Here is an 18,743-nt window from a genome sequence, read left to right as displayed (position 1 = left end):
ATGCTGTATCTTTCATCCCCATGACTTATTCATTCCTTAACTGGAAGATTTCAACATTTTTTTAAAGGTTTTATTCACTCATTTGAGAGAGACAGGAGAGCACAAGCAGGGGGAGAGGCAGAGAGAGAGGGAGAAGCAGACTCCCCACCAAGCTGGGAGTCCATCATGGGGCCCTATCCCAGGACCCTGAGATCATGACCTGAGCCGAAGGCAGACACCGAACCATCTGAGCCACCCAGGTGCCCCCAGATTTCAACATTTTTAAAAACATAATTTTCCAGTAAATTATGAACATGTCTCATAGTCTATACACCACTGAATATATTCTCTTTTTTTCAAAAAAGCCTATATTATAAGGATGTAACTGTAACCACTAAATGTTATTTAATGTCCAGAAGAGTACAATTGATGCTGCATTGATTTGCTTCACACTAAAAACCAGGGTATTTGGGAGAATAATCTTTTTTTCCCAGAAATATCAGAATTTACTCTCTTGAAAAGAGAGATTTATTTTGAAGTAGGTAATTATTTTCAGTAATAATTTCCCATATTTTCTGTTATTAAAAGTTTATATTTTTGGGGGGGAGATGAAGTGATCAATTTATATTTGTATTAACATTTAATTTTAACAACTAAATTTGAAGTATAAAAATTGCTTTCCTTATTATTTTCATTAATGTTTATTTACTCTGATTATGGTTAAATTAAAATTAAAACCTTTTGGTGTTCCCATCAATTTAAAGAAAAACAACAGGAAAGATTAAGTGAGGTAGACAAATCTACTTGAAGTATAAAGTTAGAATAAGATTAGAAGGAAATCCAAGGGGTGCTTGGGTGGCTCACTCAGTTAAGCATCTGCCTTCAGCTCAGGTCATGATCCCAGGGTTTTGGGATAGAGTCCCATGTCAGGCTCCTTGCTGACCCTTCTCCTTCTCCTGCTCCCCCTGCTTGTGCTCTCTCTTTCTCTCAAATAAACAAATAAAATCTTAAAAAAAAAAAAAAAAAAAAAGAAGGAACTCCAGGAAAATAAAGGGAATTTCATTTGTTGAAATGGTGTAATTATTTTTTTTAATTTAACAATATAGCATTTGTAATACATAAAAATTTTAACTCCAAATTTATTAACAGACACAAAAGCAGAGCCTAATATTATGAATAATAATATGTGTACCACCTTAGTTCAATAATTACTACCTTTTCTCATGCTTACTTCATCCATATTTTTCTTTTTTTTCTTTATTTTAAAACAAATCCCTGAGATATCCTACTATTTCACCATTTTTTCATATCATGTCACTCTGAAATATTTCTCTGAAAAATAAGAATATTTTCTTACATAATCACAACACCAGTATCACGCCATCAAAGGAAATATTAATTCCTTAATATAATCCTCAGTCCATAGTCAAAGTTCCCCCAATTATCTCATAAATATCTTTTTATACTTGGTTTGTTCAAATCAGGATCCAAATAAGTTCCACTCTGCATTTGATACTTACATCTCTTAAATCACTTCTCTTCTTCAGGTTTTCTTTCCAAGATCTTCACTTATAAAAACCAGGTCAGTCCTGTAGAGTATCCCACGTTCTGGGCTTTTCAATGCTTTCTTGTGGTGTCAATTCAATTGTTCTTCTCTCCCCTGTATTTCCTGTTATCTGAAATTAAGATCTAAATGTGATTAGATTCTGCTTTGTTTTCTTTTTCTTTCCTTTTTTTTTTGCATAAATATTGTACAGATAGTGTTTTGTACTTCATAGTGCCTCACACTGAGGAGCATGTGTCTGGTTGATACACTTTTAGTGATGCTAAGATGGACCTCGAGTTCAGAGGAAAGCAATCAGTCCTCCTATTGTGTAGCTCTCCATCGAATTTTACCCTAATGGTTCTTAGAAGACTCAATTATTTCATTGGAGATTGCCAAATAGTAGTTTTCTACTTTTATGATTCTTCTTGTCTTTTCTATTTTTATCATTCCTTTTGGCTGTAATTCTTCTTTAAAAAAGAGCTTTGCATAATCAAATACATCAATTTAGATACTTTGCTAATTAATTTATACAGGAAAGGTAAGATAAATGCTGAACTCTTTCCTAATTACCAGTTTCCAGACTAAGAAGTTAGTTCTCTGGCCACCTCCAATGGTGATAACAGACAATTTCTTTTTTCTTTTCCTTTTTTTAAATTGTTGTTTGTTCATTTTTTAAATTTAACTTTTCTGTTTTTTCTTTCTTAAAAATAATGAACTCATAAATTTTTATAAATTCAATGTGTTTGAATCAAGTGTAGTCACTTTTTCTTTTAGGGGTTCAAATTGTCCCATCTTGGACAGTTCAAAGGATCTTTTCAATCTGGCTATGTCCTTTTGATATAACCAAATTCATCATTGATAGTTTCTTTGGTTTCTGGTGAATGTGCATGCCCACACACACACAGTCTCAATCCATCTCATATATTTTCTATTTCAGGTTTGTAATCAGTCATTTTCCAATCATTTCCCAATTAGGGAATTGGTGGGGAATTTCTAGTAGACCACAATTTGGACCAGGAATATTCATTGTTTCTAAATTATTACTATTTCTAGGTCTTTCCAGTGTATTGAACTAGGAAATACACATTTTAAGAAAAATTGTGGTTGGTAAAATACACATAACATAAAATTGGTCATTTTAACTGTTTTTAAGTGCATAGTTCAACGATATTAAGTACATTCACATAGCTCCATAACCAATCTCCGGAACACTCTTCATCTTGCAAAACTGAAACTCTATACTCATTTGTTGTTATTTACAACTCCCCATTCTCCCAGACCCTTAGCCCCTGGCAACCACATTTCTCCTTTCTGTGTCATAAATTTTACTACTCTAGGTACATCAAACAAGTGGAATCATACAATAGTTGTCTTTTTTGTGATTGTCTTATTTCACTTAGCATGATGTCCCTCAGGTTCTCTGTGTTGTAGCATGTGTCAGAATTCTCTCCTTTTTAAGACTGAATAATATTCCCATTGTATTTTGTACCATATTTTGTTTATCGATTCATTCACCAATGGATAGTTGGGTTGCTTCCCCATTTGCCTGTTGTGATAATGCTGCTTTTAACATAGGTGTACAAATATCTTTTGGAGACTCTGCTCTCAGTTCCTTTAGGTATAGAGGTATACCTAGAAGTGGAATTGCTGAATCATATGGTAATTCTTTTTTCCATATTTTTAGGAACTTCCATCTTTTTCCATAGCAGCTGTGCCATTTTACATTCCTGTCAATAGTCACAAAGTTTCTAATTTCTCCACATCCTTGCCAATAGTTTTCTTTTCCCTTTTTAATAGTAGACATTCTAGTGGTTATATGGTGGTATCTCATTGTGGTTTTGATTTACATTTCCTTAATGATTATGATGTTGAACATTTTTTCATATGTTTATTGGCCATTTGTATAACTTCTTTGGAGAAATGTTTATTTGAGTTCTTTGTCCATTTTTTATTGGTTTGTTTTTATTGTTGTTGAGTTGTGGAAGTTCTTTATATATTCTGAATATTACTCCCTTATCAGATAATATGATTTGCAAATATTTTCTCTCATTCCATAGGTTGCCTTTCATCCTGCTGATTGTGTCCTTTGATGCACAGTTTTTAATATTGATGTATTTTTTTACTCTTGTTGCCTGTGGTTTTGTTTTTTTGTTTGTTTGTTTTGGTCCAAACAGTACTTGCCAAATCCAGTGTCATGAAGATTTCCCCCTATGTGTTCTTCTTCTTCTTTTTTTTTTTTTAAAGATTTTATTTATTTATTTGACAGAGAGAGACATAGCGAGAGCAGGAACACAAGCAGGGGGAGTGGGAGAGGGAGAAGCAGGCTTCCTGCGGAGCAGGGCGCCTGATGTGGGACTCGATCCCAGGACCCTGGGATCATGACCTGAGCTGAAGGCAGACGCTTAATGACTGAGCCACCCAGGCGCCCCCCCATGTGTTCTTCTAAGAGTTTTATAGTTTTGGGTCTTATGTTTACGGGTCTTTGATCCATTTTGAGGTGTTTTTTTTTTTTTAAGATTTTATTTATTTATTTGAGCGAGAGAGTGTGAGCAGGGGAGGAGCAGAAGGTGAGGGAAACGGACAAGCAGACTCCGCACTGAGCCCAGAGGCTGATATGGGGCTTGATCCTAGGACCCTGAGATCATGACCTGAGCTGAAGCCAAGAGTCAGACGCTTAACTGACTGAGCCAACAGGCACCCCTTGAGTTATTTTTTTATATAGTGTAAAGTAAGGATCCAACTTCATTCTTTTGCAAGTGGATATCCAGTTTTCCAAATACTATTTGTTGAAGATACTGTTCCATTCTCCAAGAATGGTCTTGGCACCCTTGTCAAAAATCATTTGACCATGTATGTTAGGACTTATGGGTTCTCTAGTCTGTTCCATTGGTCTATATGTCTGTCTTTATGCCAGTACCACATTGTTTTGATTACTACAGCTTTGAAATCAGGAAGTTTGAGACCTCCAAATTTGTTCTTCTTTTTCAAGGTTGTTTAGGCTATTCAGAGTCCCTTGAGATTCAATATGATTTTAGGATGAGTTTTTCTATTTCTATAAAAAAATGCCATCGGGATTTTGATAGAGATTGCATTGAATCTATAGATTGCTTTGGGTTGACATCCTAACAATATTAAGTCTTCCAATCCATGAACATGGGATGTTTTTAAATTTATTTGTGTCTTCCTTAATTTCTTTCAGCAATCTTTTATAGTTTTCAGTGTATAAGTCTTTCACCTCCTTAGATTAAACTTACTCCTAAGTAGTTCTTTTTATTTTATTTTATTTTTAAAGATTTTATTTATTTATTCGACAGAGAGAGACACAGTGAGAGAGAGAACACAGGCAGGAGGAATGGGAGAGGGAGAAGCAGGCTTCCCACCGAGCAGGGAGCCTGATACAGGGCTCGATCCCAGGACCCTGGGATCATGACCTGAGCTGAAGGCAGATGCTTAACCACTGAGCCACCCAGGCACCCCTAGTTCATTCTTTTTAATGCTATCGTAAATGGAATTGATTTTTAAATTTCCTTTTATGGATTGATGTATGCACATACAACTGATTTTTGTGTATTGATTTTGTACCCCACAATTTTGCTGAATTTATTTGTAGTTCTAACAGGTTTTGCGTGTGTGTGCATGCGTGTGTTTATGTGTGTGTGTGTGTGTAATCTTTATAGAGTTTTCTACAAATCAGATCATATCTTCTTCAAACAATCATAATTTCACTTCTTCCTTTTGTTTTGGATGCATTTGTTTCTTTTTCTTGCTTAATTATTCTGTATAGAACTTCCAGTACTGTGTTGAATAGAAGTGGTGGAAATGGGCATCCTTATCTTGTGGCCTTAGAGGAAAAGCTTTGTCTTTCACCATTAAGTATGATGTTGGCTGTTGCCTTCATTTTGAGGTAATTTCCTTCTATTCCTAGTTTGCTGCATGTTTTTATGAATTAAATGGAATGTTTTAAAGAGCAAGATTAAGAATGAAAGTTACACTAACTAACTGCTTTCTAAGGTGTTACTTTAATGTTACTTTGTAATCTTCACAAGGTATTGAAATAACCATCATATTTGTTGTTAAGTAATAGTGAACACGTGTTTACTCATTCATTCAATAACTATTGTTTGCTCTCTACATGTGTCAGGTACTTCTGGGAACTTGGAGGGGGGGAACACAAAGTAGCTGCTCTCATGGAGTTTGCACTTTAGTGGAGGAAGATAGAAAATAATCAAAGAAAAAATGAATAGAAAAATATCAGATAGTAACCGGTGCCTTGCAGAGAATTAAAATATGGCAATGTGACAGAGAGGGGAACTATTTTAGATTGGAAGATAGGGAAGGCCTTCTAAAGAAGTCATAGTTAAGCTGAGATCTGATTGATAAGAAGGAAGTAGACATATGAAGAGCAAGCATTTCAAAGAGAGAATGACAAGGACAAAAACTCCAAGAGAGGAGCATACCTGGTGAAGTCATGGAACAGAGAGAAGATCACTGTGATTAAAGTACGGTGCACAAAGGGGAGATGGTTTAAGATAAGGTCAAAGAAGAGGGGTGGTTATTTTTCCCTAAGTGTAAAGAGAAGCAATATAATCATATATGTAAAGCTCTGTGTTAGACACATAAACACTTAAGATATACCCACTACCCTTAAGAAAGGCAGAATCTTATAAGGTCTCTAATAAAAAATATGTAACTGACCAAATTTGGAATTATATGCTTGAACCATCTTAGCTATGCTTATATGCTTATTTACATTGATATATAACAATTGGAATCTCATGTCACCCTTTCCTTTTAGATATATTTATTTATATATATTCATTATGTACTAAATTATTTATATAAATATAATATGAATATAATATTATATTCATATATATTAAATTATTTATATTTATATATATAAGTTAAGAGATAAACAGGAAGTGACATAGAGGGAGGTGAAAATGTCACCTCAGTATTATTAAAAATGCCGGTGTTGGTGAACATGGCTAATTACAGACTTACCTGCCTCGTCACAGTGGAGATGTAACAGGGCAGACAATGTATCTATAAAATTACACAAGGGATCAGAGATATTAAAGTGCAATGAACAAACATCTGGATTCTAGAGCCAGACTTCCCGGGTTCCAATCTCGGTGCTGTAACTTCCTAGTTTTTCAATGTGACCTCTCAATTCCATTTCCTTACCTATATAATGTGGATAATACTAATATTATTTCATAGTGGGGATTGTGCCACATATGTTCGGCATCTTGTTCATGATGCATACATAATATATATCCAATGTCTTTCCATAGCCATAAATTCAGGTCCAATGCATTATTTTTTAAAGCTGCTGATTGTTATATTCCATGGATATATTAGAATTTATTTAATCAATTTTGCCTTTCTCTGAATGTCATATAGCTGGAGTCATACAGGACGTAAACTTTTTAGACTGGTTTCTTTCACTTAGTAATATGCATTTAAATTTGCTCCATGTCTTTTCATGGCTTAATAGCTCATTTCTTTTTAGCATTGAATAATATTGCATCATCTGGATGTACCACAGTTTATTTATCCATTCACCTACTGAGGCCATCTTCATTGCTTCCAGGTTTTAGCAATTATGAATAGGGCTATTATAAACATTTGTGTGTAGATTTTTCTCTTGACATAAGTTTTTACCTCCTCTGGTCAGATACGTAGGAGTGTGATTGCTAGATCATATGGTAAGAGTAAGTGTAGCTTTGTAGGAAACTGCCAGACTGTTTTTCCAAAGTGTCCATACCATCTTCCCACTAGCAATGAATGAGAGTCCCTGTTGTTCCATATCCTTGCCAGCACCTGGTGTCATCAGTGTTGGGATTTTGGCTATTCTAACAGGTGTCTAGTTGGTTCTGGTTGTTGTAATTTGCAATTCCCCAATGACATATGATGTGGAACATCTTTTCATATGCTTATTTGCCTTCTATATATCTCCCTGGGTGAGGTATCTGTTAAGGTCTTTGGCCTATTTTTAATCAGGTTGCTTGTTTTCTTACTGTTATGTTTTAAAAGTTCTTTATATATTTTGGATAAATGCCCTTTATCAGATATGTCTTTTATATATGTTTTCTCCCTACTGGTGAAATTGAAGTATCTCATTTCCATAGCCAATGAGCTGACTATACAAAAAAAAAAAAAAAAAACAGTTTGGTTGACATTTCAGGCATGTGGCAGCCATAGCAGTTCTAAATAGGGAATTCTTACCACCGTAGAGCGAAAAGCCTATGACATCAGCCAACAACAATGCAGAAATCCTAACGTAGAAAAGCCACAGGGATTGTTCTTCTGAATGCTATATGGAAAATATTCCTAGGAAATATAACAAAAATTTATTTTGAATTGTTCCCAGTCTAATTAAAAATGTACATTTTTGATCAGGAAAATTTTTAGATATAATTTGAAGGCACTTAAATCCTAGTATATATATTGGAGATTTGAAATAAAAAGTTCTAGGGACACCTGGGTGGTTCAGTCGTTAGGCGTCTGCCTTCGGCTCAGGTCATGATCCCAGGGTCCTGGGATCCAGCCGCATGTCTGCCTTCCTGCTCGGCAGGAGGCCTGCTTCTCCCTCTCCCACTCTCCCTGCTTGTGTTCCCTCTCTCGCTGTGTCTCTCTCTGTCAAATAAATAAAATCTTTAAAAAAAAAAGTTCTAGGGGTGCCTGGGTGGCTCAGTGGGTTAAGCACCTGCCTTCTACTCAGGTCATGGTCCTGGAGTTCTGGGATTAAGGGATTGAACCCTGAATTAGGCTCCCTGCTCAGCGAGGAGTATTCTTCACCCTCTCCCTCTGCTGTGCTCTCTCTCTCAAATAAATAAAATCTTTTTTAAAAATTAAAATTAAAAAAAGAAATAAAAAGTTCTAGTTTCTCTTTGAAGTTTATTTTACCTTGAAAATTAAAGACAAACACTCTTTAGTTGTATGGTTTGATTACAAATTACTTTACTTTTTCTGTTCTACTTCCTACAGGTTAGCTAATACTGCAGTGAATATCTTGTTATACCAAAATATTTGGACACTTATTTGATGTTTAAAAAAAATGTTTTAGATAAGACTAATCAGTGTTTGACTCAAAAATCCAGGACAACAACAAAAAGTTTTTGTTTAGGCTCTTGGTCTATAAAAGGAACTGATCATATGTGGGCTTAAAATACTGATTCTTAATGTTTGGGGATTAAGATTCCATTAAAACCAGAATTACCTGCAAAAATACAGATATATGTGTAAGTGAAATCCTGTCTACAATTTTAGGGGTTCATGTATTTGTGGTTTCCCATACATAGGTACACAGCAACAACTCTATCTTAGATAGTGTGTTATGGGGATTAATGTGGAGGAGGAGGGTGCTTTTACTCACCAAACAAACATACCTTCTGACTAACCTAGCCTTCCCACTCCCTAATGAATCTGGCCTAAAATCAAGCTACTCTTAACTCAAACTAGCAAATTTTCTCAATACTCAAAAGTAGTTAAATGAGAAAAAGAAATGATGTGTTATAGTCACTTGCCATAGCTCATTGGTAGCACCATCATTTCCCGTACTGAGTGACCCTGGTTCCTAAAAATAACTCCAGTGCTATTCAACTGCTTATATTTGGCATATTCTTCATTCTTATTTGGGAAAGCACATTCCCTTCTCCAGCTGAAGAAACTCAGTGTCTGAAAAGAGCTGCCTAAAAACACTGCTCCCTCTGGGCTCTTAAAAATGTTCAGCATCTGAAAGCTGGCGGCGAGGGCTCACACCCAGTGGAGGCAATACTCTGTGGACTGAGCAACAGAAAAATGGGGACACTATATATGGAAAACAGGAAGCAGAACTAGTTGAGGTGGCCTCACTCATAAGTTACCCATATTTAAAGCTATAATCCAGCAATTGTTATCTAGAAAAGGAAAAGACTTAATAGCTTAGCCTAAGTTATAAGGGACACAGTGCAAATCAGGCCAGACCGTTCTGACATTTTCCACCTTACTTTTAAATAAGCAAAAGAGTAAAGTCTCAGGACTGGCTAGTCAAATACATGGACACAGACAATGTATACAGAGTTGGTAGCTGCCTTGTAGCAAACTGAATTTTTCATGGTTGCTCTACAATTAGGGTATTGAGGATTGTTCATGAAATCGAAGTCCCCACGCCAAAAAAACAAGTTCCAAAATAAAAGAACTTCCAGTTTCTCTGCATTATATGATTATTTGCATGTTATTTGTCTATTTGGAGACAAAAAAAAGAGAAGGAACTGGAAGGACTGTCTCACTTTTTATTGTTTTTCTAAAAGTCAATTAATTCCCAGGGCTTCTTCTTTTTCTTTAACCAAAGCACACAGATTCACATTTTAATAGAGGGATTTTAGTTTCTTAAGAAAAGAAATGGGGTTATTTATGATTAAGAAGCACTTCCACATTAGTATTATAAGACATCATTTATTCCTTCTCTCCCCATCTGTTCATCTTTGTCCCTTTTTTAATGTTTAAAAAGGAGTTACGTTCTAAGTGGCTAGAGGTGGCAGATGAGGAAAATATATTTAGGTTGCTCTGTAGAAACAGTTCTTAGAAAAGTAGCTGATGACTTACCTAGCCACTGTTAATCAGTCTGTTTCAGAAGCCATCACATACATTTATAACGGTATTTAAAACACAAGTCTTGTTGATCGACAAGGCTACTTTCAAAGATTTTCCTCAATTGAAGCTCCTAGTAGGGCATTTTCATTATTAGGAACTCCTTCATTTAGCATTCATTTAGCACACTCATCCCCACACAATTTTCCCCCTATCATTAATGTTAGAATTGGTTTTCACCTATAAACCTGGAACTTGATTTTCAATGTGTCCCTATGCATTCTCTTTGAATTTCTAAAAATATTTCTCATTCCTTATTGTCTGGACATTCTTATTTATTGGATGACTATAAAATCTATCATTCATATCTGGATGTACTTTTGGGAATGAAAGGGGTGCTATTAATAATTATGCTTGGACAACAAGCTCTGGCTATCTTGGGCATACCAGAACACAGTCTCCCTGCTTATTTAAAAGTGATGTGGTGGGGGAGCGCCTGGGTGGCTCAGTTGATTAAGCGGCTGCCTTCGGCTGTGGTCATGGTCTCAGGGTTCTGGGATCGAGCCCCACGTCGGGCTCCCTGCTTAGCAGAGAGTCTGTTTCTCCCTCTGCCCCTCCCCTTGCTCATGCTCTCTCTCTCTATCAAATAAATCAATAAAATCTTAAAAAAAAAATAAAAATAAAAGCGATCTGGTATGGATTGTGCCAGAGTGTGCCAATCAATGGCCAACACCAAGAAAAATTTGGTCTTAGGTATACTTCTAGTCTTACAATGCAGACATTCATCCTTTGTTCTAACCACACAGGATCCTCTGATGCTTATTGCACTTGGAAAATGAATGAATACTAAACTATTTACCCATAAAGGTTTATACTGTTTAAGGTTGTTTCCACTGTCGAAGATTGAAAAGGCTTCAAGCAATCACAGGGCAATTTGTGCCTTACTGAACAGGGTAATATTGAGAGGGTAAGTCCCAAGACTGCTCAAAGTGCAAGAGAAAGATAGCTATCCACTCCTGAAGCCAAAATTGACTCACTCCCCATCCTGTATTTCATAATCATGGGATTAAATACAACCTGCTAGATCTAAAGGTCAGTAATCAAACTGTGATCCCACTGTTTAAAAGAGATAATCGAGTTCCTGAGAACCTTTAGTTTCTTTTGTGCCTCACTAAATATTAGTGGTTCTTTTCATTTATGTAAGCCTACCCTTTAATTATACATAGAAGTAGGGATTAAAGGCCGATTAAAAGGAACCTGTGTATCCAATAAAGTCTTTGCGGGTGAGCAACATTGAAACTTCACTTTGGAAAAGAGTAGGTGAATGAAGATACATTTCTTTCTTTCTTTCTTTCTTTTGTTAAGATTTATTTATTTTAGCGAAAGGGGGCAGGGGTAAGGGGAGAGGGAGTGGGAGAGAGAAACCCAAGCCGACCTGGCGCTGAGTGCAGAGCTGGACATGGGGCTCAATCTCATGACTCTGAGATCAGGACCTGACCTGAAACCAAAAGTCGGATGCTTAATCCAACTGTGCCACCCAGGCACCCTGAATAGAGATACATTTCAAGGCACGTATGGTGACAAAACTAAAGCCAACTTTTAATTATCAGACATAATGACTTATGAGATGGAAGAAGACTACTTATAATTGGGAGACAGTATAGGTACAATATAATTCGTTTGAAAGTTAAGGTACCAATAGATATCCTATCATGATATGATCTAGCAATGTGACTTACACTATTCCTGCTTACTAGGACTTCCTGTTCAGCACGGTAAGACAGACGAATCCTTTTTCTTTTTTTAAGTAGTCATAAATTTTATAGTTAGCTAACTAACCATTAATAATTATATGAAATCACAGGTAGAGCCATACTCCTGACCTATCACTGCTTTTCTCAGATGACATATTTTTAGTTTCTTTTTCAAGGCTCATGACTTCTGTACATAAATTGCTATTCACACTTCAGTTTAGCCAAATGTTCCAACCTGGTCCCAAGGGAGCAAAAGGACCTATTTACTCATTTATCAAGTATTAGCTGAGCCCCTGTTCTGTGTCCTGGAACAGTGTTTGACACTGGGATTAGAGAGATGATTCAACTGCCCTTGAACTAATTTAGCTTAGGGTTGTACAAATCTAAACCTCGTAATATCCTGGTGGCAAAGACTGCCTCCTCAAATCACACACAGGGAAATGTAGTGCGAATCAGGCATAGATCAATTATGCTTTATCTTTGAACTTCAGTCTCTCATATTGAGACCAGGCCACTTACTACTAATTGTGAACAGTGGTGTAACCAAGAATCCAAGATTCTTTAAGTCCAAGAATGTTGAGGTCTTGTGGCAGCGTTACCATTGATATATTAATACAGAAACATCATTTAGCCTCATCCATTAAGTGGGAAAAATCATGTTCATTTCTTCGAGGTCTTTAGAGATGATCTAACCAACAGATTTGATTTTGCTGGTGAGCAATATGCAAACTTTCCACAGGTAGGATTATTTTATTTTCTCTTCATTAAAATGGGCAGCCAAGTGGGCATCTCAGCTTCTAATTTCCCCCAAGTGAAACACGACTTCTCAGTTTCACCAATTCTATTCGAACTCTCTTCCCAACAGGGTGCTGAGGCTGGCCTGGTGGCAGGGCACAACGTTTTCTGTTAACAGGAGGCAGCCTGCCAGCAGCATATTCTGAATTACTGGGTTTCAGTATGACGTTGGGTGGTACAAGTTTCAATCCTCTTATCAAAATGTGTCCAGCCATGCTCATAATGAATGTTTCCCTTCTCTTTCAAAGGTTCCGTCTCCAGCCCTCATCTCCACCTACTAAAAAAAAGTGAAGAGAAACAGACACTATATTCTTACGGATGGAATTTTGCCTCCTATCCCTGTTCCCCACAAATGGACCTCCAGATTAATTGAACAAAAGCAGATCCCTCAATCACCAGTTTTTTTCTCTAAAGCTTTCCTAAAAACCCATCTTTCTTGGCATCGACCTCCTTCCTGTCTTCACCCCTTCACCGACTCAAGTCAAGCAAATTATCACTCCAGAAAACAGTACTGGCTTTAGCCAATTCCCTTCCAGCAGTTAAACGTTTTGGGCCCCACGAAGCCCTGTCGGGTGGGTGGCTGTCTCCACTTGCCTGGGACTGAAGGAGCTGCCGGGACAATCCTGGGCAAAAGGGACGGCGGGGTGTGGCTCTGGGGAAGTAGAACGTAAGGCCGAAAAGGAGTCCAGCCCCCGGTTCCCTACGGCCCATCCAGGCTCCCCTCGCGGGAGGACAGTAGAGCTCGCCGGGGCCGTGCGGGGCACTGGTGCTCACCCCAACGCCTCCCTCCCTCGGCGCGAAAGGAAACTGAGGCACGGCGAAGGCCCGGCCGGGCCCCACGCCCCGCCCTCCGCGACTGCCCGGGCCCCGCTCCCGCCCTACTCCTTTGTCCAGGCCGCGGTCTTCCGGCCGCCTCCTCCGCCTCCGCCGCCGCCTCCTCGCCTCCCGCGCGGCTGACGCGGCCAGCGAGGAATGCGTTTCCGGAGGGAGAGCTCGGCGGTGGCGGCCTGAGGAGCGGGATCGGCCGCGTCGAGGAGGCGGTGCCGCGGGCGTCGTTTCCTGCCGGGAGGCGGCTCCGGGCCGCCGAGTCTCCTCCTCCCGCTCCCGAGGAGGAGGAGCCGCCGCCGCCCGCCGCGCCCGAGAGCCGGGAGGCCGCGCCAGCCCACGGGAGAGGCCGAGCGGGAGCCGCGGAGCAGCAGGCCCGAGCCGAGCGCGCCGGGGCCTGGACGCCGCCCGGGGAAAGTAGGCGCCCTGGGGGGCGGGGCGGGGCGGGCGGCGGCCGCGGGGCTCCTGGGCGCCGCCGGACCTCGGGCGGTCAGCCGCGGGCCGGGCCCCGCGTGGGGCGGGGGGAACACCTTGGGGCCGGGTGGGCCGCCGGGGCCGGGGCGGGGTGGGGGCGGAATCCTGCCCTGGGGCCGGAGAGGAAGTCCGGGCCGGCGGCCGCGCTCCCGGCTTCTCCCGCGGCCCTTCCTGCCCTCCCCAGGCGCGGGCGGCCCGAGGGCGTTGCGAGTGGGAGGGTCGCGGGCCTGGGCGCTGTCACGTCGCGGCGGGGGTCGGCGGAGGACCGGGCCCGGGCCCGCGACCGGCCTCCGGGACACCTGCCATTCATAGGGAGCCTGGCCTGACCCGTGGCCTGGGCTCCGTTGCGCGAACTGACCCCGCGCGGCGCCCAGGTTTCCGGGCTCCGGCGCGTGCAGGTGAGAAGGCGAGTGGAGGCCTCCCCGGGACTCGACGCTTTGGGACTTGGAACGATCCTTGACGGTTTCCCTTTGTTGCCATTCCAGTCGCCGGCTGCTTTTCCTTTGAGCAGCGTTGAGTTGAGTAATTCGCTTCCAGCTTCCAGAAGTTGGGCCCCCGCCTTCAGGGCCCGTAGCCTGGGGTGAATTGTAGGCTGGGCCCAGACAAAAGTTGGCTCGGTGGAGCCGCTAGGAAAAGAAGCGCGGTGTTGGCATACGTGCGTTTTTCCACGTAATGTTCATGAGGCCGCCCTGGAGTGTGGGGTCCCTCAGCGGTGAGAGTCCCGGGCGCTGCGCAGGATTCAGCGCCCGACCTGCGCCGGGTGCCGTCTTACTACGTGTAAATTCTTGTGCTTCCTAACCAGTTGTAGTTTTACGAATACCAGTATTTTATGCCTAAGTCATTTTTATTTCACCAGATTTGTGCTTTGGAGTCAGAATCTAGCACTAGCAAATTACCCTCTTTAGGCTTCCATTTTCTCATCTGTAAAATGGGAACAAGAATACCCACACTAATAATAAAAGTAGCTGTTACAGTAACGACAGTGTGGGCCATGCTTAGCTCGAGGCACTTTACCTGTATTTTCTCATTTTATCCTGGAACCGGTACAGTGAGGTAGGCGCCATTTTTATCCCCATTTTACAAATGAAGAAACTGAGGCACAGGACGCATAAATAATTTGCCTGTGATCACCCAGCTAGTGAGTGGAGAACCCATGGGGTCTAGCGCCAGAGCCCATGTTTGAACCACAGGTAACCTTCCATAACTACAGTATACTTGTGAAAATCAAATGTAGTACGTAAAACAGTTTAGAGTCGAGTAGATGTTCAATAAATAGGACTCCTTTTCATCTCTTCTTGATATATTAAAAAGATTTTTTAAAAAAAATCTCAGGATGTAATTGATAACATCATTAGCAAGGTTTCTTCGGGTCGCATTCATGTGGGTAGAATTACCGGGTTGTTATTTTTTGTTGTTTTGATGGTACAAAAATAACGTGAAATGAATTTTGATTAGACATCTTTCTTAACGTACAGCCTTTAGGTTATATTAATAGACCACTTTTAGAAATGATTAAGAAACTTTAGATGGAAGTTAACCTGTTCTACATTTGGGGGCATCTAGGTGCAGAGGGGATAGGACTTAAGAGTTTCCACTACACTGTTCATATTTTTAAATAATTTTAGTTCATTGATCAATATTAAATGAATGACTTAAGATAATGAAGTGATGCATACAAAACAGAAGAAACAAATCAGTATTTTGGGGACAGGTCTCTGAGGAAAAAGCCATTAATTTATCCTAAAATTCAGTATAAAATGGAAGATGTTATTAAAATGTTAGCTAAAAAGACAGGGAATGCGGTTAATACTTCTGTAAATAGAAAGGAAATCAACTCCAAATTAAGGCATCTGTGTTGACTTCACAGACCTAAAATTTAAAGTTTTTGTAATGTTGACTCTTTTTATTTTATTTTATTATTTTATTTTTTAAAAGATTTTATTTATTTATCTGACAGAGGAGACAACGAGAGAGGGAACCCAAGCAGGGGGAGTGAGAGAGGGAGAAGCAGGCCTCCCGTTGAGCAGGGAACCCAGTGCGGCTTCATCCCAGGACCCTGGGATCATGACCCGAGCCGAAGGCAGATGGTTAACGACTGAGCCACCCAGGCGCCCCTGTTGACTCTTTTTAAAAGAATGCTAAATTCTATATTATGATTATTTTATATTATTTTATAATATCCTCAACAATCTGTACATGAAAAAGTATGGAATCAACAATATTTAAAATTGCTAGACTTAGTAATTTTAACAATCACGTGGCTTTTTTCTTAACTTTCTGGTCAGTAGAATTAAAATCTGGCCCAAATTTCCATCACTGAATGAATGTGGAGTTCTGTATTGTTATCAATAAACTCCTAACTCCAGGAGCTTCTCTGGGGACATCTGGTCACTTTGTAATAGAATTAATCAGTTTAATGTGCTAGTTTTAATGGAATGCTTGCCACATAATGGCTTTATTGTTCAGATTCTTGCCAAATAAATTGTGGCTTACAACATGGGGGGGAGTAGTGTAATAGTCTACCTCAGGAAAATATTTTTCTTTAATAATTCGGTTGGTGCACTGGTCTGCTCTTAACTATACTGCTGGAATGATGAGGTGAAACATCTCCTGCCTGTTCAAAGTTGCAGAACTTCTGAGTTCTGAGATTTTCAGTTTCTGAATGTGTAACAAGCTGAATGTATCAGAGGATTTATATGGACTCTTGTTAAATTTTAGATTTCCCCACTCTGCATGGAAAGTTAGGATGCGTCAGGTTGTGGGTAGAATCCTAGAGGATTGTATTGTGCAAATATGTAAATATCTTTTGTATTAGCAGGTCTGTTCTAACTTTGGTTATATATTGTGGGATTTTTGTCCTTTTTTGTTGTAGTGAGAGTCTTGGTGAAGGGGGATGGGTTAACAGGGATAAGAGTAAGGAAGAGTGCATCAGTCTTGAGGATCCTGAAATGGTAGCAGTATCTATAGATGTAGAAAGCTGAAAAATATTACAGTATGTACTTGGTTTAAAGGAGGTGCAGTCCGCAAAACCCAGAACGGTAGCAACCTTAGAATATTTCAGTGGGTAAGTGAAAAAAATGTGGTATCTCTTCCTCAGGAGCCGTGTACAAAAGGAGCCAAACTATATTCTTACGAATTTCTCTTCTTTTCAGAAATGGCTAATTGTAAGACTTAGAGTTATGTTTATAAAATAATATAGAGTGGGTTTTTGGAAGTCAGCTACCTTTAAACTTTTTGGTTTGTGGTCTTTGATGGTAAGGTTAGCTGTATTTAGCAATATGCTAAATTGTGTGTATCATCTTGAAATATGTGTGTGTGAGTAAAAAGAAATGGCTTCGAATACCTAAATAAACCTACACATACCTAAATAAACACACACACACACCCATATAGATATATACATATATATGTTTTACTTACTGGACTAGTGTCATTATACGTCTCCAAAGTGCAGGTTCCTGGACCCCAGGGATGTATAAATGACTCTTTGGAGTAAAGGAAGAAAATATGAGGCTTAATATTATATATACATACACATATACATATATATATATATACACACACACACATATACATATATATTCTTTAACCTTACTTAAAGTTTAAAATTTTTATTATTTTTCATATCTTACTATATTGCTATAGGAGTACGTGTATTTTAATTTATAAATAAATACGTATTTTGGGTATATGTTAACTCAATCTTTTCAGTAATAAAAGTGATAAAAAAGCTTTGGAGATAATTGGTATAGGGGATGCTTTGGGTGTGGATACAAGGACTACTGTATTTTGATGAGACCTGGTGTCTAAAGTAAGAGAGGTGAAAGAAACCCAGAGTGACACAGTTTTCTGGTTAGGTGGTGTCATTTCACAGGGCAGGCAGTATGATCACAAGGGGGTGGTATTGGTTGACTCGAGGGAGGGGAAATGATGAATTTATAACGCCGAGTGTTTTTAAAACTGGCATTGGTAGAGCTGTCTAAGAGCTCAGTTGAATACACAGTTTAGGAGCTCAGAACAAGAAGTCTGGTTGGGAGATTCAGATTCTGGAATTCTTAAGTCTGTAAGTGTTAGTTGAAGCTATGGGCTGCCGCTGAGAACACCAAAGGAGAGTATGCAGAGTGAGAGGGGGCCAGGCAGAAAGCCTGCGAATGCTTATAAACAGTCTAGGGCTGGGTGGAGGAAAAGGAATCCAGGAAAGCATTTCCTGCCCAGTTTCTTCTCTGAATTCCTAATTCCTTTGTGTGACAGTTTAGTGAATGACTGGGTCTTCAGGAGTTTTTCCTGTGACTGACATATTTGAGGTAAAGACAAAAAGACTGATTAGTCATTTAGACTCGTCACTAGAAGCACGGTTGTGATTAGGAGGTGGTAAACCTGGGTTTCAGCATAAGCTGTGCCACTGAATTCCTCTGTGACCTTTGCTGGAATACTTCATCTTCCAGGGCTTTGGTTTCTGCAGCTACACCATCGAGAAGTGGTCTGTATGTTTCCCTCATTCTGTCATTCTTTGAGTTGAAGGATAGCTACTGCTCAACCCAGGCGGTGTGGAGTGCAGCTCTTCTCCCACGAGCAACCATTTTCTTGTGTCATCACCAGAGAGGATGGGTGCTGTGCCAAATTATTGCTATAAGAAAACCTGCCAGTGTTGACCAGCTGAATCTATTATTGTAAGCTCTTTGACAGATGTAACTCTGTTGTATGTTTCATTTTAATCCATCAGTGTAGAGTGCCAGGTACCTGAAAAATGCCGTGTGCTCAGTGGTTGTAGATCAGGCGTGAACTTTGCTGTT

General features: G+C 39.7%; 2 protein-coding genes across 3 annotated transcripts in view; one reads left to right on the top strand and one right to left on the bottom strand.

Moving 5' to 3' along the window:
- Positions 1-1,296: 1,296 nt before the first annotated feature.
- Positions 1,297-18,449, bottom strand: LOC118026606 (translation initiation factor IF-2-like). The gene is made up of 4 exons (XM_035029524.1): positions 18,384-18,449; positions 14,159-14,576; positions 13,246-14,060; positions 1,297-1,655 (listed from the first exon to the last, which is right to left on the bottom strand). The coding sequence occupies exons 1-4, from the start codon at positions 18,447-18,449 to the stop codon at positions 1,563-1,565; spliced, it is 1,392 nt and encodes a 463-aa protein (XP_034885415.1). The 3' UTR covers positions 1,297-1,562.
- ITGB1 (integrin subunit beta 1) overlaps positions 13,791-18,743 on the top strand; it is a 45,464-nt gene continuing 40,511 nt past the window's right edge. For both annotated transcript variants that reach the window (XM_035029529.1, XM_035029528.1), the window contains exon 1: positions 13,791-13,893. The gene's annotated coding sequence lies outside the window, so the exon portion shown is untranslated. The remainder of the gene's footprint in view (positions 13,894-18,743) is intronic.

The sequence above is a fragment of the Mirounga leonina genome, unplaced genomic scaffold (assembly GCF_011800145.1).
Source record: "Mirounga leonina isolate KUSES-001 unplaced genomic scaffold, KU_Mleo_1.0 Mir_260, whole genome shotgun sequence".
In the NCBI taxonomy this organism is placed as follows: domain Eukaryota; kingdom Metazoa; phylum Chordata; class Mammalia; order Carnivora; family Phocidae; genus Mirounga; species Mirounga leonina.
Note: the sequence above shows the minus strand (reverse complement) of the source record. Positions and strands in the feature narration are given on the sequence as shown.

Excerpts from the sequence above, each read along its gene's own strand:
- LOC118026606 (XM_035029524.1), bottom strand. The coding sequence starts at position 18,449 with ATGAGGGAAACATACAGACCACTTCTCGATGGTGTAGCTGCAGAAACC. Across the intron at positions 14,577-18,383 it reads CCAAAGCCCTGGAAGATGAA|CGGCTCCACCGAGCCAACTT; the intron begins GTATTCCAGCAA and ends TTCTTTTCCTAG. Across the intron at positions 14,061-14,158 it reads GGCCCGCGACCCTCCCACTC|GGCAGGATTCCGCCCCCACC; the intron begins GCAACGCCCTCG and ends CTCCGGCCCCAG.